The sequence below is a fragment of the Phalangium opilio genome, unplaced genomic scaffold (genome assembly GCF_054372755.1).
Source record: "Phalangium opilio isolate 3A_F unplaced genomic scaffold, DU_Popi_V2 ptg000082l_1, whole genome shotgun sequence".
Lineage (NCBI taxonomy): Eukaryota > Metazoa > Arthropoda > Arachnida > Opiliones > Phalangiidae > Phalangium > Phalangium opilio.
Genome location: NW_028324189.1, coordinates 10,961,296 through 10,983,835, shown reverse-complemented (window position 1 = coordinate 10,983,835; position 22,540 = coordinate 10,961,296). Strand labels below are relative to the sequence as shown.

At 36.2% G+C, this 22,540-nt stretch overlaps 4 protein-coding genes and 1 long non-coding RNA gene across 10 annotated transcripts; 3 read left to right on the top strand and 2 right to left on the bottom strand.

Annotated features, from left to right (window-relative positions):
• The first annotated feature begins 1,180 nt into the window (after positions 1-1,180).
• On the top strand, positions 1,181-3,111 carry LOC149651620 (uncharacterized). Its single transcript, XR_016371292.1, has 2 exons — positions 1,181-1,499; positions 2,680-3,111. It is a non-coding gene; the product is annotated as an uncharacterized LOC149651620 (long non-coding RNA).
• On the bottom strand, positions 1,589-8,534 carry LOC149651619 (uncharacterized). Its single transcript, XM_089848611.1, has 5 exons — positions 8,397-8,534; positions 7,230-8,318; positions 6,966-7,146; positions 3,959-4,884; positions 1,589-3,892 (listed from the first exon to the last, which is right to left on the bottom strand). The coding sequence occupies exons 4-5, from the start codon at positions 4,099-4,101 to the stop codon at positions 3,535-3,537; spliced, it is 501 nt and encodes a 166-aa protein (XP_089704737.1). The 5' UTR covers positions 4,102-4,884; positions 6,966-7,146; positions 7,230-8,318; positions 8,397-8,534; the 3' UTR covers positions 1,589-3,534.
• LOC149651618 (regulator of telomere elongation helicase 1 homolog) lies at positions 8,533-14,103 on the top strand. 3 transcript variants are annotated; one of them, XM_089848603.1, is made up of 18 exons: positions 8,533-8,643; positions 8,722-8,969; positions 9,049-9,274; positions 9,345-9,429; positions 9,494-9,718; positions 9,790-10,009; positions 10,082-10,285; positions 10,354-10,566; positions 10,635-10,822; positions 11,248-11,866; positions 11,932-12,047; positions 12,112-12,327; positions 12,385-12,733; positions 12,794-12,938; positions 13,029-13,112; positions 13,189-13,230; positions 13,727-13,830; positions 13,915-14,103. In XM_089848603.1, exons 2-18 carry the CDS (start codon positions 8,820-8,822, stop codon positions 14,077-14,079), a joined length of 3,351 nt encoding a protein of 1,116 aa, XP_089704729.1. In that variant the 5' UTR covers positions 8,533-8,643; positions 8,722-8,819; the 3' UTR covers positions 14,080-14,103. The 3 variants fall into 3 exon arrangements, with proteins under 3 accessions (XP_089704729.1, XP_089704728.1, XP_089704730.1); XM_089848602.1 differs by having other exon boundaries at positions 8,586-8,969; XM_089848604.1 differs by lacking the exons at positions 13,189-13,230; positions 13,727-13,830 and having other exon boundaries at positions 8,587-8,969.
• Positions 14,104-14,679: 576 nt separating this feature from the next.
• On the bottom strand, positions 14,680-19,819 carry LOC149651617 (uncharacterized). 4 transcript variants are annotated; one of them, XM_089848605.1, is made up of 10 exons: positions 19,584-19,819; positions 17,430-18,964; positions 17,146-17,367; positions 16,863-17,076; positions 16,495-16,796; positions 16,152-16,429; positions 15,924-16,078; positions 15,746-15,840; positions 15,491-15,690; positions 14,680-15,427 (listed from the first exon to the last, which is right to left on the bottom strand). In XM_089848605.1, the coding sequence occupies exons 1-10, from the start codon at positions 19,600-19,602 to the stop codon at positions 15,244-15,246; spliced, it is 3,204 nt and encodes a 1,067-aa protein (XP_089704731.1). In that variant the 5' UTR covers positions 19,603-19,819; the 3' UTR covers positions 14,680-15,243. The 4 variants fall into 4 exon arrangements, with proteins under 4 accessions (XP_089704731.1, XP_089704733.1, XP_089704732.1 ...); XM_089848607.1 differs by having other exon boundaries at positions 17,430-18,893; positions 19,584-19,812; XM_089848606.1 differs by lacking the exon at positions 19,584-19,819 and adding an exon at positions 19,180-19,320.
• A 200-nt stretch (positions 19,820-20,019) lies between these two features.
• CSN4 (COP9 signalosome subunit 4) lies at positions 20,020-21,795 on the top strand. The gene is made up of 6 exons (XM_089848609.1): positions 20,020-20,230; positions 20,308-20,387; positions 20,445-20,700; positions 20,760-21,351; positions 21,425-21,509; positions 21,583-21,795. Exons 1-6 carry the CDS (start codon positions 20,157-20,159, stop codon positions 21,714-21,716), a joined length of 1,221 nt encoding a protein of 406 aa, XP_089704735.1. The 5' UTR covers positions 20,020-20,156; the 3' UTR covers positions 21,717-21,795.
• The last annotated feature ends 745 nt before the right edge of the window (positions 21,796-22,540 follow it).

The window sequence follows — 22,540 nt, the reverse complement described above, 5'->3', positions numbered from 1 at the left end:
TAAGCTTATTAATTATATTATAGTTATGGCGTCAAATAATAAAAAGAATAAAAGACTTTAACCAAAGTTATAAAAATGATTACCACATTTTTGAAAAGTATTTTAATTACAAATTTTTATTAAATCCGAATGTATCAAATGGAATAGATTTCGAAATAAAATATTGAATTAATATTTATAAGTCTGCCTGATAAATTTATTTTCACTTGTAAGCTTACTAATTATATTTAGTGACTAAGGTATAGAAACTCGCTTCATACCTCTGAATTAGAGTATGATTAAAGTGCTTGCTCAACATAGTAGAGCCGTCAGTCGAGTATGAATATTTTGAATACAGCTTCAAAGTTATAATGAACGATTTTGTTCGAAGTGCATAGCACTGAAGCGTGTCGTAGCAGCCACGTAAAACAAACAAACTAATGCTTTAACTAGTGCTGGTTACATAACTGTGTGTTTGCTTATGTGTGTGGTAGTGAACGGATTAAAGGTTGCGTCTGGATTACGAGTAATTATCGAGGGGCTACTCACTAAAAACTCGTTAGTGATTTTAAACGGGATAGGGATTTGGGGTTACTTAGGGGCTATGGGTTATTATTACTATTAATATTAACGGATAATTAAGCATTAACACATTTGCCGTTAGGGGCGCTGTATACGTAGTTACGTATTTACTGACATCTAAAACATGATAAAATTCTGCTAGACATTCGTGTAAGCAATAGATAGTTCATAAATTGCCGCTAGGGGCGCTGTGTACGTAGTTACGTATTTACTGACATCTAAAGCATGGTAAATTTTTGTTATGACGTCATATCCGGTGACGTGGCCAATGACGTATTATCCGGTGACGTGTCATGACGTCATATCCGGTGACGTGTCATGACATCATATCCGGTGACGTCACCTATGACGTCATATCCGGTGACGTCACCTATGACGTCATATCCGGTGACGTCAGCTATGACGTCAACGAGGTAATTGACTTGTGACGTCACGACAGATGTTAATGGTAATAGGTAATGATTGTCCATTCAGTTAGGCCTAGCGTTCATTCATTTAGGCCTAGCGGTCATTCATTTAGGCCTAGCGTTCATTCAAATAGGCCTAGCAGTGTTCAGCTATTTGGATTTCGTGCCCGGGGTATGGCGCACCCGAGTCCGCGCATAGGAGCTTTTAGCGCCCCCCGACGTTGGAAATGTATTTGGTTGCAGGCAAAGGTCAGACGGCTATTTCGTTGCCTGGAAGCCGTCGAGGTCAGACGGCTCATTCTTTGCCTGGAAGCAGTCGAGGTCAGACGGCTCATTCTTTGCCTGGAAGCCGTCGTGGAGGTCGCTTGGAAAAACCTTTGCAGCCCAGCTGATCGTGATCCCGGCTTTTAAGGTCGATTCTTGATAGCTCTGCCATTTCGCTGATCGTTTTTGCCGAGGACGCAAGCTGAATTCGAAGCTCTTCAACATACTTGGCAGCCATTGCTTCGCCTCGTGGTGCTTTAACAGTCCGTAAGCCTAACCTTTCCAATAATCCAAACTCATCTAGCTCCCCTTAAATTATTTATTTTATTTCAAGTATTTAAATTAATTAGGCAGTGTTAAATGTTAGTGAATTTTATTTATTTATTAAAAGTCAAGTAAAATAAATAATATTTTACAACGAGATGTTGGACAAGAGAGAATCCCTAAATAATTATTTTAGGAGCTATTATTATAATCTATTAAACGGGGTACGTAATTAATTTAGAGATAACGCGACAGATTTCGGAAATCAAGTCCCGCGAACACGAGGACCGTTGCCCTAAGCCTAATTAAGCCTTGTAATATTTAAATTCTAGTTATTTGCGGATACTGTCTGTGGGAATAGTTTTAAAATAAATAAATGGAAGGTTTTCCTAAAATTAGTTTAGGGGCTATTATTATAATCTATTAAAGGGGGCACGTAATTAATTTAGAGATAACGCGACAGATTTCCGGAAATCGGGTCCCGCCGAGAGAATTTTAAAACGCGAGGACTCTAAGCCTAAATTAAACTGTGTCTTATTAAACTCTAGTTATTTACGGATACTGTCTGTGGGAATAGTTTTAAAATAAATTGAAGGTTATCCTAAAATTAGTTTAGGGGCTATTATTAATTTAGAGATAAAGCGACAGATTTTCGAAAATCAAGTCCCGCAGAGATAGTTTTAAGACACGTGGACGTTTGCCCTAAGCATAAGTTAACCCTTGTCCAATTTCGACTAGAGATTTTATTTGTGGGTTCTACCTGTGGGAATAGTTTTAAATAAATATCAGGTTTTAATAAAATTAGCTAAGAAGATATTTTAAATTATTATGCTATTAAAAGGGGCAAGCAATTTAGTTTAAATAAATGTCGTTTTCCTAAAATTAATTTAGGGGATATTTTAAATTAATTTCATTATTAAGTTATATAATTTAACTTAAAATAAAGGGCTGGTTTTTCTTAAAACTATTTTCTATACAATTTTGGGAAATAATTAGCTAGCGAGAGTATTTAATTCAGGGTGGAAATCACGGTAGTCAAGTCTTTCTTTAATTTAGGGTAGCAATTAGTTGGTGTAGTTTTTTTAATCAAGGACACCCTCTTCTTAAATTATTTAAATCTTCGAGATTACTTTGTTAGTAGGCAATAGTTTAATATGTGTTATTAATATGTTTTCATTTATAGATGCTGCAGATATTCTTGGATTTTTCTGTCGCTGGTCATTCCGAGACGTATCCTTCCAGATGACATCCTTTGTTCCGATTGACTCAACACGAAGCTGTTCTGGACTTGCTATGTATCATTCCTGATGACACGCTTCGTTGGATTCACGTTACATGATGTCTTCTGGACTAGCTCTTTCTCTCAGCGCTGACTTAAAGATTTGGAGGAAATCATCGAAGCTAGAAGAGACCAAATACATCTTTTTTACTTGCAAATTTTTCATGTAACCACTTAACTTAATTTTTTTCGTGGAAATTTTATCTGTAACTACTTATTTTTTTTTCGCGTTCAAACTTTAACTTACAAACCTCTTTAATCTTTTTTTTGTTCGGAATTTTTGTAAACACTTTGGTTTTTTTGTTTTTTATTGAATAAATTTTGCCTTAAACCTCGTTCTTTCTTTTCTTGAATTTTTTATATACTAGACTTGGTTTCAATTTTCTAGGGTCTGGACTTAGGGGGATATTTTTAGGCCCCTTTTTAAGCTTTTTACTTAATAAAAAAGGCAAAATCATTATAAAAAAAAATTTTTCCATAAAAAATTTTTTTTATACTAAAAAAATGTAAATTTTATAAAAAAATTAATAAAAATACAAAAAAAAGCATAAAAAAAGCTCAAAAAAACTACCCCAAGTGTTTTTCGACTATTTTTGTTCCTTCCCCAATATCGAAACTTAAATTTTAAACTTAAGCTACCACCCCTAAAGTAAGCCTTGCGAGCCCAATTTAAATTTAACAAGTCCCTGTTCAACTCGGGAATCATTAAATTTAAACTAAGGCCCGCTATGGAGCCCCCAAAACCAGGAAACTTCGTCCTTAGCATGGGATTTCCAATGAAAGTCCACTCGATGATAGAAGTCCTCCACTCGATGATAGAAGTCCTCCACTCGATGATAGAAGTCCTCCACTCGATGATAGAAGTCCTCCACTCGATGTTAGATGTCCTCCACTCGATGATAGAAGTCCTCCACTCGATGATAGAAGTCCTCCACTCGATGTTAGATGTCCTCCACTCGATGTTAGATGTCCTCCACTCGGTGATAGAAGTTGTCCACTCGGTGATAGAAGTTGTCCACTCGGTGATAGATGTCCTCCACTCGATGTTAGAAGTCCTCCACTCAATGTTAGAAGTCCTCCACTCAATGTTAGAAGTCCTCCACTCGAGAGAATGTTCCTGCGCAAGAGAAATTCTTATTATTATTTAGAGAAAATAGCACATGCATAACTTCAAATTATATACCTTAATATGAAAATCCACTTGAATATTCTTGCATGATGTAACGTAAAATGTTCGGGCAGAAGACAAATTATTATGATTTGACAAATTGCACACGCGTAACATTCAACTAAATACCTTAGTATGGAGAAGTAAAATAATACCATAAAAACCTAAGCCTTGATTTAATAATAATAATGATAATAATAAAGGCTTTGTTTATAGGAAACCCGCTTAAAATCGTGTTTACTTTTAAAGGACAAAGCGTATAAGCAACCTTCTACCTTAAACATAAATCAGAAATTTATTTAGATCCTACAAAACTCCCTCAAAGAGTTGCCAAACGCTTTTCCCCTAAAAATATTTATAATTAAAATCATAAACTAGATGCCTTAATACCGCAAAGGGAATCTCACCCTTAAAATCCTGATTACGTTCATTATTCTTAAAAGGGAGGGCTAGGACCAGAGAGCACCTATTCCATATTTCAGCATTTTATTTATGTCCTGGCGAAAAGAAAAATCCCTAAAAACAACAGGACACGTAGCGCTTTCCTTCTAAGAATAAATTGAATAATAAATAATAAACTAAATACCCCAATGATTGCCTACAATGTTTGACAGGCTGTCGAAATAGTCTTTTTTGCTAATGAGATTCCCTTTAAACGGATAAAAACAAAGTGTGGACCTGAATTGAGAATGGAATTGTCCCGTTAATATCGCTAAAATTACTATTAATAAGATTTATTTACTTCACTGAGAGCCTAAAATGTCTAAATTGTTTTCCTAGTGAGATTCAGTTTCAACGGATAAAATCAAAGTGTAGACCTGAATTGAGAATGGAATTGTAATGGGTTCATTGACCTGATTAATATAGGGTGCAATTTGTCAAATGATAAATAATTCATTCTAGAATCCAACATAAATTTCTCCTTTGGAAACAGATGATAGCTAAAAAATACAATCTGTTCAATTCAAACAATCTAATACGAAATTAAAATTATTATCAGCTTAATTGACACAAGCATTTAGAGTAACATTAATTCCACTTTCAAATAAATCATTTAACATAACTAGAAAGATAATTATTACTACGGTTTAGGGTCAATCTTGAAATATTTGTGAATTAAACAATCACTTTGAATTAGTTTTAAACCGAGTAAAAGATTGAACAGTAAAACCAGGAATAAATGCAACGCGCAATTAATTAGAAGAATTTAATAAGATTAATTTCAAATATTTTGAATAAGTACGACATAAATGTGAATCATGAATACTGTGTGCCAAAATAAACTTCTAAATTCTTTCCAAGAAACCATTTCGATACGACTAACTTGTAACTACACAAATGTTACGGTGAAAAAAAAATGGACTTGACACCCATAGGGCCGGAAATAAGAAAACTTTCATATAGAACATGTGTCCCCTCCTTTGACTAGAAAATTTATAGGACCTTGTCCACTATTGTGTGCAAAAATCCGCGTATCTCTAGTAGAACCAGAGTTATGAGCCTTCAAAGTTGGGTTTAATTATGGTGAGATGGGGGGGGGGCAAAGAGGACTATAACATAGTCAAAGGACCCCCATATCTCTAGTGGAACCACAGTTATAAGCCTTCAAAGTTGAGTGTAATTATGGTGGGATGGGGGGGGGGCATATAGGACTATAACATAGTCAAAGTACACCCCCATACCTCTAGTAGAACCAGAGTTATGAACCTCCAAAGTTGGGGGTGGAATGCTATTCCTATGGAGGGGGTTATATTTGTTAACATATTGCTTAATTACTCGGCCCCTGTTTGTCGTAACCCTGGGTTTCTAATATGGTTGGATGATTCTCCCCATTTCACCCAAAAACAGATTCCCCAATTCCCATTTCTCCCAAACTCATTTGTCCCAAAATATTTTTCCCCCAAAACAGAAACATTGGCTATTAATTTCCCTTGCAATATCAGTTTAAAAAAATATTTTGGGCGAAATGGGACAAAAAATCTTTTGGGCGAAATATTTCTTTTGGGTATTATGGGATTGGGGAAAATGGGAACATACCGGTTGGATGGGGGGGAGGCAAATAGGACTATAACATACTCAAAAGACAAAAACGACTTAACTCCTTTGACTAGAAAATTTATAGGACCTTGTCCACTAGTGTGTGCAAAAACTCCGCGTATCCCTAATAGAACCACAGTTATGAGCCTTCAAAGTTGGGTGTAATTATGGTGGGATGGGGGGGGGGTAATAGGACTATAGTCAAAGGACACCCCCATATCTCTAGTAGAACCAGAGTTGTGAACCTCCAAAGTTGGGCGTAATGCTATTCCTTGTGAACATTTTGCTTAATTACTTGACCCCTGTTTGACGTAACCCTGGGTTTCTATTATGGTTGGATGGGGGGGGGGGCAAATAGGACTATAACATACTCAATGGACAAAAACGACTTTTTCTCCATTGGCTAGAAAATTTATAGGACATTGTGCACTAGAGTGTGCAAAAATAGTATCGCGTGTTCATGGTTAAGTATCAAAACTTTGAGAAAATTTATTGGTCAAACAGGCCAGTGACCCCCTTCGTTTTTAAAAATAGTATGGGGCATTTTTTAATGTTATTGGACAATGTGTCCTGCGCTTATTTCCGGCCCTAGACACCCATATTTACACCAATAGATTTGTTAATTGAAAACAATTTAGAGAACTAAAGTTACTTAAAAACCTCACTTCGGCGTTAATTCACCTTCCGTTAAAGGCTTTCTACTCGCTTCAGTTAAGGGCAATATACAGCCAATAACCAAAGCAACAAAAGTGCATTACTTATTTAGAACTATGGAGTTCCAAATAACTACCATTATGTTTGGTAACCAATATATAAAATCAACTAAGGCTATGTTTTCTTCAAACAGACAATGGTCGTAATTAACAAACCTATTTGGCATGGTTAAGATACATTTTCCATTTGTAACGCTTAATTTTCATTCGGTTGCGATAAAACTTTGGTATTTAATCTAAATTAGCCCTTAAAATATAAATAAAATATTTACCTGGAAAGATCTCTTATGAAGAGGCAACAGCTTCCTTGAATCCGTGGTGCCAACGTGGTCCCGTAAGCCTTGGTAATAGTAGCACCAGCCAATGGTGCCAACCAACGTGGTCCCGTAAGCCTTGGTCGTAATTAACAAACGTATTTTGGCACGGTTGACCATAAATTTTCCACTTCCAACGCTTAATTTCCGATCGGTTGCGATAAAACTTTGTTATTTAATCAAAATTAACCATTAAAATATAAATAAAATCAAAATATTTACCAGCAAAAATCGCACAGAAAATCGCAGCATCTCGTTCCCACGGAAATCGCCCCAAAAGAACCCAGAATGAATAGGTTTATTTTGGTGCAAATATGGACCACTAGATGGCGCTGCTGAAGTTAGGCAGACTTCAAAATATGGCGGGAGCGTGCGTTTCAATTTTATTGTTTCTATTTTCTAATATAATTAATAATTTAGTTAATTATAATTTACTAATGTCTTCTAAACAGCCCAAAACACTTTTCTCCACTTTTAAAAAGTGGTACTGGAGTTTATGGATTCCTATAGCTGGAAAAACCACCCTATAAACATGTTTGTCTAATAGGTCGAAACGTGAAATCATAATAATTAAACTAATTCCTATGAAAGTTAATTCATTTTACAAGGGACCCAGTTTTACGTTGATCGAAAGTTCTGAAATGAAATGTGTAATATATTCCAAAATCTTTGTTTGTTTTTGGCCTAATTATTCCTGTTCTTAATTAGTAAAATAAAAATAGTATGAAGAAAGAAGATGCTATAGGTTTGGCCGCCCCTTAAGATTTCCTGTAACAATAATCTGGTTGACTGGTTGGAATACGACGTCAAAACGCTATCAGAAATTCCACCTAATAAAATGGTGCAATCGCAAGAGATGCGAGTCTTCCCTCCAGTAATGACAATGGTCAATAGTACCAGAAGGGGATAATAGAAGAAGGATGACACTCTGTATCCTCTTAATGCTTTAGTTATGTAACGATCGAGTGGGCTATGACTAAAGGTTTGTAGTATATTGGCTATTGTTCTTGACTAGCGTCTATACTCTAGAATGAGTCTCTTGAAGTCGACGATAGTCAGTACTAGTTCTCAGTAGTCGTATTAGGCAGTATGGCAGTAGTGTATGGTACTAGTCACATTACAGGATTTTGATCCTAAGGGAGCTCTCGTACTCTAGCTTACTGACTGATGATCTGATGTAGCCACCGAAATTATGTAAAACGCAATAAGGATAGTTCAGAAAAGGATGAAGAACTTCAAATATCATTAGACATGTTGATTGATATTTAGTGGCAACTAGTCGCAAAATTGATTTTGATAGGCTACTTTTTCCTACAGTGAAAAAATTCAAAATCAATTAGAACTTTCAGCTTCTTTACTTTTGTGTCTTTACGCGCTTCTTATTCTCACCAATTTAGAAATTTTATAATGGGACCAGTAAAAAATAATTAATGCCAGGGTCACTGGTCCCAAGGACCAGTTTAATAATTCCAACATGAGGGTTCACTGGTCCCGAGGACCACTAACAAAATCCACTTTATTTTCAACCCTGGCTATGGGCAGAGCATGTAGCACTGTAGCAGACGGCGGCGGCCTGATGGCCTAAGTTTGTTTAAAGGAAAGCGCGGGAAAATACGGTTAGCTGGAGAACACGGAAGTAAAGTATCGTTTGAGATTCGTTGCATGCAAGTAAAATTTTCAGAATATTAAATATTATTTTTAAAATTAATTTAAGAATAAAACTATGTGTATCTCTATGATAAGTTGTTAGTCTTAAGAAAATTCAAAATTTTGCATACAAGTTGTTGGTCTCCACTGGAATTATTTGTTATCATGTCTTCTAAGACACTGAAACTGAAAGTAAAAGAGGGGCACAACAAACAACACGAATTTTTGGTTGAAGGAGTAAAAATTTGCTTTCCACATGAACCTTATAAGGTTCAGGTTGATTATATAGGAAAACTTTTGGAATGTTTGCAAAGGGTATGAGTTTATCATTGACACGATGTCATCTGCCATGGTGCAGCTACTCATGTGGTTTTATTATCTCTTCAACTGTCAGAGGGAAAATGGGTTGTTAGAAAGTCCAACAGGGACGGGGAAAACCCTGTCACTGTTATGTGGGGCATTAGCTTGGCTTGAAAATCACAGAGCCTATCAACAACTATCAATGATTACGTTAGAACAAAGCCAGGGATGCAATTCGCAATTAGAATATCAAAAGAAACTATCAAACCAACTAGGTCAAGCTGTGGGTTCATTTGAATCACAAAATTCATTTGGCTTAGGTTAGTTTATTTGGAAAAATATCATCTGGACAGAGTTTTCACTCATTTTCATGTGAAATTTCCGATTTAGCCCCTACTAAAATTATCTATAGCTCCAGAACACATTCACAATTGTCACAAGTTGTTCAAGAACTTAAAAAAACTTCCTATAATAGGTAAGAACTGTTAAGCCCAAAAGTTTTGGAACTATTACTCGATGTTAAAGGGCTAAAATTTTAGGGTACCATCTGTAGTCCTGGGATCTAGAGATCAATTGTGTTTGTTACCTGAGGTGGCCAATTTGGAAAGCAATGCCGCAAAATTGCACGCGTGTAGAGCGAGAGTTAAAAGTCGGACATGCCAATATTATTTAAACATGGAACAAAAAGCAGCTACAGAACCTGACTTTAGGAAACCAGAGGTTTTGGATATAGAAGATTTGATGAAGTTAGGAACCAAACATCGGTAATTTGGGTTAATTCCTTTCAATATCAAGGAAATGGGGTTTGAATGGTAAAACTGAATGAAATGTTTAGATGTTGTCCTTACTATACTGCCAAAGAGATCAAAAAGAAAGCTGATGTCATTTTTGCACCTTATAACTATTTAATTGACCCGAAAACTCGAAAAGCTCAAAGTATAGAACTTCAAAACAATGTCATCATATTTGATGAAGCTCATAATATTGAGAGCGTTTGTGAAGATGGAATGTCTTTTCAAATAAAGTCTAAAGATATAGCTTGTTCCATATCTGAAGTGAGATATTTTGTCCCGTAAAACCTAGCTCCAATTAGAATTTTAAAAATTAAAAAAAAAAACAAATTTTAGGTCACTAAATTACTCGAAAAGTTTGCTAGCTTGGATAAACCCGACCCTACAGATTATAGTAGTCCAGTAAATCTTGATGTTAGCATTGATGATTTAGCTTCGTTAAAAGTAACATTAACAGAGATTGAAAGAATCTTGGATGACGTTGCATTTGCAACTTCCCTCGATAAAGGGATAATAAAAAATGGAGGTTATATATTCGAGGTTTGTTAACCTCTTTATGGTTACGGTGCAATTAAGCTTGCCATTGTTGATTTGGTATTTCTTTCAAGGTTTTAAGTAGGGCTGGGATAAATTCGCACACTGCCACAAACATTCAGTCTGTGATAGAACAAGTTATGGTTTACGTTAGTGAAAATCAGGCATTTGGTAGCATGAGAAATGCCGGTTTGGTTAAATTCTCCGAAATGTTGGAAGTTATTTTTGCTCAGATTAAATCTGAGGTTAAAAATGTTGGTGGTTCCAGCTTTGATCAACATTATAAAGTATGATGAGAAGAAGTGCCGGCTAGCGTTTTATCCCTTGAAATAATTTTCAATTGAATTAACCACAGATATGTATATCTGAAGATAAAGTAGCGCCCAAAAAAGGTCAACAAGATGTCTGGGCTCAAGGAGCTAATAATGATTTTCAATATAATGACTTTACGTATTGGAAGAATAACTCGTCAAATTCAGATTTAAAAAAGAATTACAAACGCAGTTGGAAACTCGATTGTTGGTGTTTATCCCCAGAAAGAAGGCGAGTTGTCTAAAGGCCCTTTCAGATTATAGGCCTACGATTTTTTGACTCATTTAGAAGAGTCAACTTGAGTTGAGTTAACTAGTTGGCACGACGCGTGAACAGAAGGTGTGGACTTGTTGAATCACCAATAGAGTGCTGTCAGTTGTGACGTCAGATCCAAGGTTAAACGTCACGAGTCTGCCTTTAGCAATGGGCGGCCATGACAGTTACCGTTTTTTCTTTATGGGAAAACAGCATGGGTGACGTCACACCGGCGCTTCTGACAGCACTCTATTTATAAATTGATTACTGACCAATTTTTGCTGACTCAACGTTTTGACCCATCTATATAGTCGAGTCAAAAGTTGTATCGTCTGTAGCAACTAATTAGTTGAATAAATGATAGAAATATGTAACTGATTTCGTTTTTAATGTTTTTATAGCATGAGGGATTTGATAAATCAGGGAATACATTGTATGATTTTAACCAGTGGAACATTATCCCCTCTTAAATCATTCCAAGCTGAACTGGGTGTACCATTTCCCGTTCAACTTGAAAACCCGCATATTATTAACCCTGGTCAAGTTTTAATCGCCATTGTGAAAAACGGTCCGGATGGAACTAATCTTTTAGCGAACTACGCTAACAGAGAGAACCCCGTTTATCTCAAGTCTTTAGGAATGGCCATCAGCAATTTTTGTACCTCAATACCAAAGGGATTGTTAGTTTTCTTTCCAAGTTACAGCGTTATGTCCAATTGCGTTGAAAAATGGAAAAGCACGCCTTTGTTTGCGGGTTTAAACGCTAAAAAGACTGTTTTTGTTGAACCTCGCACTAAAGACGCTTTCGCTGATTGTTTGGAGCAGTATTCCAACAGCGTGGAAGATCCTGCTTTGAAAGGGGCAGCTTTATTTGGAGTTTGTCGAGGGAAAGTTAGTGAAGGGATTGATTTCGCCAATGACCACGCGAGAGGTGTTGTAATTACTGGAATTCCATTCGCTCCATTTTATGACGAAAGGGTTAAGTTGAAAAAACAATATTTGAATGAAAACAAAAATAAGGTATGTTAGTTGTCGGTGATCTTTGGGCTTTTAGGAAGGTATGTATGATTCATGGATTGCCTTAGGGTTTGTCCGGTGATGAATGGTACATGTTGCAAGCTGTCAGAGCGGTTAATCAAGCTATTGGCAGGGTTATACGTCATAAAAATGATTTTGGTGCGGTGTTACTTTGTGATAGTAGGTTAGTGTACAAGATTTAGTCTCGTATATCCTGTTAAGATACTTAAGACATGTTTCCCAACAAGGTTTGATAAGAAAGAATACACGAATCAACTCTCAAAATGGGTACGGGGTCACGTGAAAACCTACACATCATTCGGTACACTTCAAAAATCTCTAATAGAGTTTTTTAAACGTCACAACGCGCATTCGGAGACAATCATGGCTCCCAACTTAAAAACAGAATATCCAACTTCTTCCAAACAAATTACGTATAAGTTACAGTCAGCTGAGAAAGAAGCGTAGGTTATATCCACTGTTATTTAAATAAGTTAAGATTTAACTTAATTATTTAACAGTGACGATGAACCAGCTACTAATTTAATGGAAATGTATGGTGGAGCCTGTGAAAAATCGAAACATACGAAACTAACCAAGAAAATGAGTGTTTTCGATGCCTTTAATGTTGTTGATAATGGAAATAAGACTAATATATCAGAGGAAAGTACTGATTGTTCAAGTAAAAGATCCCAGTTAGAAGAAACAAGCCCACGTTTGAACAAAAAACGCAAAATTAACGTATTACCGAAAAATATTTTTGGCGATCCTATTTTAACTGGAGAAGCCGCGTCTAGCCAATCTATTTCCGATGATAAAATAATGAAAGTTCAGAATTTAAATAAACAACTTAAGGAATTTTCGGAAAAGGTAATTAGTTAGTAATTTGGATGAAACGATGTCCTTGGTTTTGAACGTTGAATCTTTTAGGTTAAACAAATACACGGTAAAGAAGGTATTTCAAAGTTACATAAATCTGTAAGGAAAGCCAAAGAATCGAATAATGTTAGTTGTTTGGTGGATACACTTGTTGAGTTGACGAGTTCGATGCCAAATAGAGAAGATATTTTTAAATGTAAGCAAGCAACTTGAAGTTGAAACTACGCCCCCACACACTTATTAATTAATTTGATGTCTTATTAATTAAATAACCATTTTTTTACAGCTGTTGTAATGCTATTACCTCTTAACATGAGAAATGATTTTTTAGAAAAAGTTAAAGATTTTTTTATAGATGAATTTAATACAGGTTTGTTTGTACTATTTCGTCGTAGTTAAACTCAATATTAACTCTCAGATATGTATTAATTAATTAATTAATATAGACACGGTATTAATCGATGATACTAGAGGTCCCCAAATGTTCGGTACTTAAATTAAATTTTTAAACAATTAAAGGAACAGTTCATGTGACATAACATTATGCCTTAAAAGAACGGCTGCTTTTTAAAAGGAATTAAATATTAAGGAAAACCAATGATCTCTTATTACAAAATAATTAGCGTTTAATTAGTCTTAAAAACGAGGACTACTGCGACGCCATTTTGTTTAGTGGCGCCGTCTACTAGCCCGAACCTCTTACTCCAACGCGATTGGTTGAATTCTCCTAGGCTGCGAGAGGCAAGGGTTCTGGCTAGCAGACGCCACTAAATCAATGTCGGATGGCGCAGTAGTCCTTGATTATTTTTAAGACTAATTAAACGCTAATTATCATATTGTAATAAGAGATCATTTATTTTTTTCAATATTTTTACTTTTATATTTAAAAAAAGGCCGTTCTTTTAAGGTATATTGTTATGTTAACTAAACTTATCCTTTCATATTTAACCATTTGTACGTAATCTCAATGCTTTCAAAATTCAGCGATTTGTCCTTACTGTAAAAACATTATACCAGAATATGAGGGAAGCGCATCATCAAAGTGTTTTCACCTTTGTTGTCTAAAATGTTGGAAAGAGATTTTGAAGGTTTGCGAGAGTTAATACGGAGTTTAATTATAATTATAACATTCGCAAGTTTTTGATTAACGATTGCTTGCTTGTTTCTTTCAGACGACTAAGAAATGCCCAATTTGTCACGTTTCTATTAAGAAGAAGCATGTTAAAGAGCCTCATCCGTTTGGGTTGGCTCCTCTTTCAATGCAGAATTTTTTAAACCCTAAATACACTCCCCAAGAGATAACCGAGTTGTTCTTAAATGGAGAATCTTTTTTTTAAATAAATAAATTTGTTCCTGGAAAATTGTAATATTTTTACAGCATTTCTTTCTTGGAAGTCAAGAAAAGTGGAACCTTTGTCATGGGGCGGCTTTGTTTGGTACCGCTTTGGTTGAATTTGGTTCTATGGGTAAATAGCGTGGGTGACGTCACACAAAGGATTCCGAGGTAGCCGGCGGCCATGTTTGGTACCGCTTTGGTTCTATGGGCAAATAGCATGGGTGACGTCGTACAAAGGATTCGGAGGTAGCCGGCGGCCATGTTTGGTACCGCTTTGGTTTTATGGGTAAAAAGAATGAGTGACGTCATACAAAGGATTCCGAGGTAGCTGGCGGCCATGTTTGGTACCGCTTTGGTTCTATGATCAAATAGCATGGGTGACGTCGTACAAGGATTCGGAGGTAGCCGGCGGCCATGTTTGGTACCGCTTTGATTCTATAGGCAAATAGCAGCGTGGGTGACGTCACACAAAGGATTCCGTGGTAGCCGGCGGCCATGTTTGGTACCGCTTTGATTTTATGGGTAAATAGCAGCGTGGGTGACGTCACACAAAGGATTCCGAGATAGCTTTATAATAAGACAAAGTAATTTGACACAGAAGTAAATGATATCAACATTTAATGCTCATAAAAAAGGTTACAAGTTTAAACCCCACGCCAACGTAATAGTTATAAAATAACAATGAACAAAAAGAAGCGATAATTTTTATGGATATTTTTAATAATGATTGATTACTATCAGCTGAGCCATCTCCCCGGGTTGTTGATTTTTATTGTCAAAAATGATAAATTTTGAACATAAATTTTAATTAATATATATATTTTAATTAATTTGAATGAGGGGGAAAAGGCGTAAGTAACATTAATTACGAATTAGAGATTAATAGGATATTTAAAAAAATAGCGTATAGTTAATTATTCTGATAATATAAATGTAATTTTTCATGTCATTGTTAAAATTCTATGTCTATATTTCACGTGATAAATTTTTGATAAGTTAATTCACTTATCAATCGGTGAATTTGGGAGAACCGTTATCAACAAGAATAACTGTACAATGTTAATATTTATGTACAAAATTGCAATAACTCCAATGACTAGCGAGCCAGTTTTACGTTTACCATTCTATCATTGTTCTTATCGCCAAAATATCTTTAAATTTTGTTTTAACTGGCTCTAGTTTTATTCGAACATTCGATAATTTGCTTCAAACAGCGTCCAAATTCTTCCAAAATTTCTTTTTCCAAAGCGCTGTACGACATATCTGAACGTTCACCTTCTTCCGCCCGCGCTAACAAACAACCGCAAGTTGCTTCTGTTACTTCTTGAGTTACAAACGAAAATGGTAAACTGTAAAGACAAGTTTTGTTATTAATTAGCTTTTATTAATTTAAACCTAATTAAATAAGTTACCGTTCTCCAGTTAGAGAAATGATAGGAGCTCTAACAGGAAGGTCCAACAGTTGAGATGAGATTTTATCTTTGGCAGCTAATTGTTGTTGAACTCTAACTTCAGCGGCATCTGCAAGATGCATCAGTGTCTTTCGTTCGTTACTATCCTCAAAGTTTTTACAACCGCTACATCGGCAGAGGTTTGTACATAATATTTTGGCCTGAAAGATGTTAAGAATAATTAATCAGGCCCGACATATTTAATTGGTAACACACCTCGTAACATTCGCAATAATTTTTTAAACATCCTGATCTTTTGCAGTTGCAACCTTTTGTGTGACTGCGTTCGTGATCTCCATCTCTCCCTTTCCCTAACAATATTTTTTGTTAAGGATTAGTTAAAAAATTAAAATTAAAATTACTTATAAAAAGTTAAACTAAGTAAGTAACCAACGTGTTTTTCCAATTTTAGGATGGAAAGCCATTGGATTACGGTCAAGGCAACTTTTTATAGCTTTCTGTCGTTCATTTTCCTTTTCCAAATTATTCGCGCAATTGGTGCAATTGCAATTGTTACAGAATTCTCCATTTGCAAAGCAATCGCAATATCTTTAATGAGAAAATGAACTTAATCTTGATCGTGTGACGAACTAATGCTATAGAGATTAATTAAGTCGCCTACAGTTTAAGACACTGAGATTTTGTACAATTGCATGGTTTTCTTGGACGGTTATCTACAAATTCTTGAGGCTGGTTTCGTCCGTTTATTTGCTTAATAGCAGTTAAAACATTAGATGAAACGGCATTAGCGTCAAAGCTCTGAGTTTGGGGTGTTGTTGGAGCAGCCGCGGCAATTGGAACAAAATTACTACCACTACCACTGGCTTGCACTACAGTCCTTGCTGGCTGCAAAACTGGCAACATCTTTGTACCAGTGCCACCACTTTGACCCTGTTGCAGCTTCAAAGTCAAATTCACGATGAGTTACTACTATAAAACCCCTGTTTAGCGCCATAACTAACTACCTGGGACATGTACTGAGCTGAAACCATAACAAAACTAGGCTGTCCAGTGGCGCTATTACCAGTTTGTATAATGCTACCGGGTGGTAACCCTTGCAGTTGAGAACTGCTGATTTTTGTACCAGCAGCATTTGCTGGTATAATAACCCGTGGTTGCAAGGTAACTTTGGAGTTAGTTGGTTGTTGAGTTCCAGTTGTTGATGGGCGGGGAAGATTAAGAGTGAATCTAACTTGATTACCACTCACACTGCCAGTGGTTGATGTTCTTATACCAGAAACTGGAACCAATGACGCGGTTTTGGCAGCTAAAATGAAAGTATAAGTTCTAAACTATCGCCATCATTTCAGCGTTTGCGTAAAATGATATTTACTAGTGGTAGCGCCAGTTTTGCTAGTAGATGCACCCTGATTTAAGGGAGCTGAGGAAACCAATCTAACATAATTAAATTTATTTCCAGGCACTTGTATTGGTTGAACATTTGTATTTGTCCCGGTTAAAACCCGACTAACTGGAACTACAACTTGTTTAGGTTGCGTAGCGCTTGTGGTAGCTGTATTAACCACATTAACACCTGGTTTCGCAACCTTTTGAAAAGAGATGAGATTAAAACCTCAATAATTAATCGCTAGTTTTGAAGTTATTTCAAAACCTACCGGTACTATAGGTCTAAGTATAACTCTTTGAGTTGGTTTCGCAGCCCCACCAGCTTTTACAGGGGTTGAAGTTGTTGAAACAACTTGGGGAGAAGTTACTATAGTGAATCTGGCACCACTTGGTAAGGTGTTAGGCGCGGGTGCTATTTTTTGAGGTGATTTTAATGTCACGTTTTGGAAGGTGCCTGGTTTTCCCTTAACTGGCGATAAGAGTACAACACTCTAAAAAAATGATAATTTTCTTTTAGTATTTAATTCTCTGTAAGTTATAATCCTAATCTAACTTGTTTGCTGTTGGGATTTCCAGTAAAAGCTCGAATAATCTGTGGGGCTCCTTTAAAACCTGAGACGTTTTTATTTGGGCTTGCTAACAAAATTGTTGGTTGTTGCCCAGCAGCAGCAGCAACAGTAGTAGCTGCTGCACCAGTTGCTTTTTGAGTGATTGTTTGTCCAGGATTAGCCAATGTTATTATATTTCCTCCTGATATGGCAGTACCAGCGGTAGTTGCAAATTGGGTGCTACCTGCAGGTGCTTGAACAATCTTGATAGTTTTATTCATAAATTGGCCACCAGCCATAGTGGTGATTATATTCTTGCCTCCACCAGCTAATGATTGTAAAAAATTCATGGTACTAGTCGCGATTTGTACCGGACCTCCCCCTCCTTTACTGTTTTGAGACATGATAACTTTAATTGGCATATTATCTCCTTTAAAGTTAGCCGCCAGTGACATTGGTATCTGAAGTGTTTGAGGTCCAGCAGGTAATTGATTTTGAGCAATTGTCCCTGGAACCGTAACTGGAGCCGGTTTCTTTGCTCCAGTACTGATTTTTGTATCAGGAATAATGGTAGTTGTTACCATAGTCTTCCCAGGCATTGTAGAACTTATTATTTTGGTACCAGGTGTCATGGTACTCATGGGTTTTTGAACAAACATGACCTGTTTACCACCAATTTTCATACCGGTTGAAGTATTAAGAATAGTTAGAGGAGTGCTTTGCCCCTGAATTGATGGTTGAACTCCTAAGACACTAGTAGGGTTTCTAACTGGCAAAGTCAAGTTTCCAGTTATATTTGGAGTTGTTGTTGTTGTGGCTATGATTTTAGTAGTTCCCAAGGTGCTCCTGGCAACTTGTAATTGTACATTGGATGGTATTGAGGTGGTAACTACTTTAGAAACATTGGTAGTGGTAACTGGGAGTGTGGAAACTATAGGTATAGGTGTAGTTTGGAGAATTGGTGTTGGGTTTAAAGATTGTGTCAAAACTGGTTCAGGGGTTTCCATGACGTAAGATGAAGTGCTGACAACAGTGTCCGTGTCATTAACGTGTACAATTTGGTACTGAGTATCATCTATATTTTGTATCTCAGTTTCTATAGTCTGAGGTTCCAGCGCAGTTTCAACTTCCTCCGTTACAACTGTCACTTGATCTCCCACATCACCAGCATCATGGATTATAAAACTATCCCCACCCATTGCATCCGATTGACCAAGGATAACAGTTTCAGTTGAAACTGGTTCAGACATACTAGTGTATGAAACATGATCCAGATATGTAGTATCAGTGGTTATAACTTCTTCAGTTATATTTGATATATTGACAGCCATTGAGGAGTCAGAAATGTCCCCAGTGGCATTAGGTAAACTTGAGGTTAAACTATCCAGTTCTGCTTGAATTTTTTCCAAATCTTCAAGATCTTGGTCTGTTAGTTTCCCCAAATCATTAGGGTTGGCTGCAACCAGTTGCTGTTGAGGGATAGGTAAAATGTTTTGGGCCAAAGTTGTTTCTACAACAACTGGCTGAAAGACAGAATTGTCTGGAAATAAGAAAGTTACGATACAGGACTCAAGGAAAGCATAATGTTGGTTTATAACAAGCTTTTTAATTCTAAGCATGCACATACAGTATAATTCAGTGATTGTCAATATAAATATAGGTTTAAAACGATATTGATAATTATTTGAAACTATAGTTTGCATTCAGTTTTCCATGAAAGAGGGTAAAACCATGCTTAGTATCATAAGTATTTACCCCTAATGTCTATATAATACTTGAACTAGTTAATTTCAAGCTCAAACGTTCGTGTTTATGTTAAATATAAGGTTTAATTTTGTTAAATTGAGTATGCACGCATTGGCGCAATTTTATGCAAAACTGGCGTTTGGGCCCAAAAAATACCTCAGTCTAAACTGCCGCCTAAAGGCCACCACACCGAATTTGCAAGGGGTACGTAACGATTGATTTCCTAGGCCTAAATGGATGCAAAGGCGCTTGCGCTTGAAAAGTGTCGCGTCGCATTCGATTCTTATTTACCCATTTTTAACATCCTAAACAAATTCCCTGATAAGCCTAATTAAAAAGTTACCAAATGAGGCACTGTAGAATATTTAGATATTAGACCTTTTAGCTACAAATAATATAAAAAGCTAAATTACCTGAATTTTCTGTGGGCATCCTTGAAAGTCTTCAAAATATCGCGCAAAACTTAAGCCTCAGTCATAGTCTAATCTTTACATAGAGTAGAAGATTGTGTATCAAACTATGGGCGTGCAAAACTGCAAATAGTGATTCTTGGAGGCGAAAATATATCGTAAAATTAGGGGAAACGTCTGCATGTATCTTTTCTTAAGTAGCTACGAAAAGTCAGTAAGCTTGACGAGAATTCGCAACTACAATAAGCAAAATAATAACATGGACTATTTATTCTATAGGAATGCACTTGGTCTTCCCACTCTATTTAGTGGATAGTCTATGGCGTGCGTCTTCAAAAAAATCCGCGAAGATGGAAATTCGTTGGACTATCAACTTGGAGGCGTCCACCACCAGAGTGTCCAATTTTCAAAATGTTTATTTTCAGCCCATACTTGTTGAAGTCTGATCGAGCGTCTGCAACTTTTGAGACGGAAGGGCCGTAAGTCGTCGTCGTTGTTGAGCTTACGCGGAAATAGTAAAGAAATAAAGTGATCAAAGAGAACTTTTTTATTGCAATAAATAATATTGAAAGGAAAATGGCTGCTTCTATCAAACAGCAATTAATTTCATTAACTAATTTAGGAGGAACTCCAAAAGATCAAGCTGACAGGTAAGATTGTTTATGCTAAGCCTTGGTTAAGATTGCTTGACGTGACGTTATGACTACCGATTTGTATACAAACGTAGATACAGACTTGTACTTGATTCAATTTTAAAATTAACTGGAGAAGAATTAATCGAAGGAATGAAGTTTTTTGTGGAAGCCAGTAAGATTATTAAATTTTAGTTTCCGAAGCGCAGTGATTGATTAATATGCCATATAGTTGTCAGTGAAAATGTCAGTTTGGTTATTTCCCGTCAACTTCTTACCGATGTTGGTACCTATTTATCTAAACTCGATGATGACATCTCGAAAGATATCTCGCATTTTACTCTCGATAAAGTCCAACCCAGAGTTGTCTCTTTTGAAGAGCAAGTAGCTAGTATTCGTCAACATTTGGGTGACATATATGAAAGAGAGCACGCTTGGAAAGAAGCCGCTAATGTCTTAGTTGGAATTCCTTTAGAAACTGGACAAAAGTAGGCTTAGAATAAACGTAGTATAAACAAGTCTAACATTCGTACGAATCTTCCCCTAGGCAATATTCAGTTGATTATAAACTTGAAACTTATCTCAAAATTGCGAGATTATACCTTGAAGATGATGACCCTGTTCAAGCTGAGGCATTCATTAACAGGGCCTCATTATTGCAAGCTGAATCTAAAAATGAGCAGTTGCAAGTGTATTATAAAGTGTGCTACGCGAGGGTTTTGGATTATCGCAGAAAATTTATTGAAGCTGCCCAACGTTATAATGAGTTATCATATAGAAGCATCATTGCTGAATCTGAAAGAATGACTGCCCTTAAAAACGCCCTTATCTGCACTATTCTGGCCTCTGCTGGTCAACAAAGATCTAGAATGTTAGCCACCCTTTTTAAAGATGAACGTTGCCAACAACTTCCCACCTATGGTATCTTGGAAAAAATGTATTTGGATAGAATAATTAGAAGGACTGAGTTGGAAGATTTTGCCGCTTTACTTCAACCTCATCAAAAAGCTTCCACTTCCGATGGTTCAACCATTTTAGACAGAGCAGTCATTGAACATAACCTTTTATCAGCGAGCAAACTCTACAATAACATCACTTTTGAGGAATTGGGAGCATTATTGGAAATTCCTCCACCCAAAGTATTGTTGAATGTGGAATAACAGTATTTAACTATTTTGGTTCAGGAAATTTTGAACCATTCTATTATTGCAGGCTGAAAAAATTGCATCTCAGATGATAACTGAGGGTCGTATGAATGGATATATTGATCAGATTGATTCTATAGTTCATTTTGAGAGTACTAATTACCTATATTTTATAATATTTTGCGTATCTTAATTGATAAACTTAAAAATTATTATATTTAATAGCCCGAGAAATTCTGCCATCATGGGATAAACAAATTCAATGTTTGTGTTTCCAAGTTAACAACATCATTGAAAAAATTTCCCAGCATGCTCCAAATTGGATGTCACAAGCTTTAGAAGAACAAATGGTTTCCTAAACACCGTGATTTAGGCTCTTCAATGTTTATATTACTGTTCATTATACTATAAAAATAAAAGGATTCTTTTTGACTTAAATTGGAAGTGTTTACTAGTTTCATCTAACATTGTTTGCTAACTAGCACCACTTTTCTCTTATCATCATTTGGGTATGGTTGGTTCTGCCCCATACCCATGACTTTTCCAACTATTCCAAATTGCTAGGGGAAGTAAAAATACTTCTTCCCCCCCCCCATTACTGGGTCAAGCTGATTGGGTATCAGAGCCTGGTGAAAGGGTGGACCACCATCACCACCCACTTTCCAGTTCAGAATGATTTGATGAAATGTTGTGAAACACAGTTTCAAGGTGAAATTTAGTTCACATAAGTCAAGTGTTCTGTGGTAGTTTCTGTGACAGACTAGAATTAGGCCTACCAAGCAGCTCTACACAACCATATATGGAGTAATATAACAATGAGAGGGGCTTTTATAGTTGAAGCAAAAATGTCCCTGAATTTTACTAAAAATTTCAAATTTCCTTGAGTTCTTTGTTAACTATTTATTCCCCTTAGTTTTCCAGCTTTGTATGAACCCTGTTTAAAAATAAGCTCAGAGTCAGAGAATATTTCCCTATCCAGAAGTCAGTAGTATAATGTTAAAGTTATTTTAATGATATATATTTTATTTAATTAAAAGTTCTTTTAAGGATAGATATTTTAATTACAAGTTATTTTAATGATACATCATTAGAGATTATTATTATTATTTCCGACTAATATCGTTCATGACTAGTCCAGGCTCCATGGATCATCTCTGGACTGGAGCGGTGGAGCCTGAGGTCG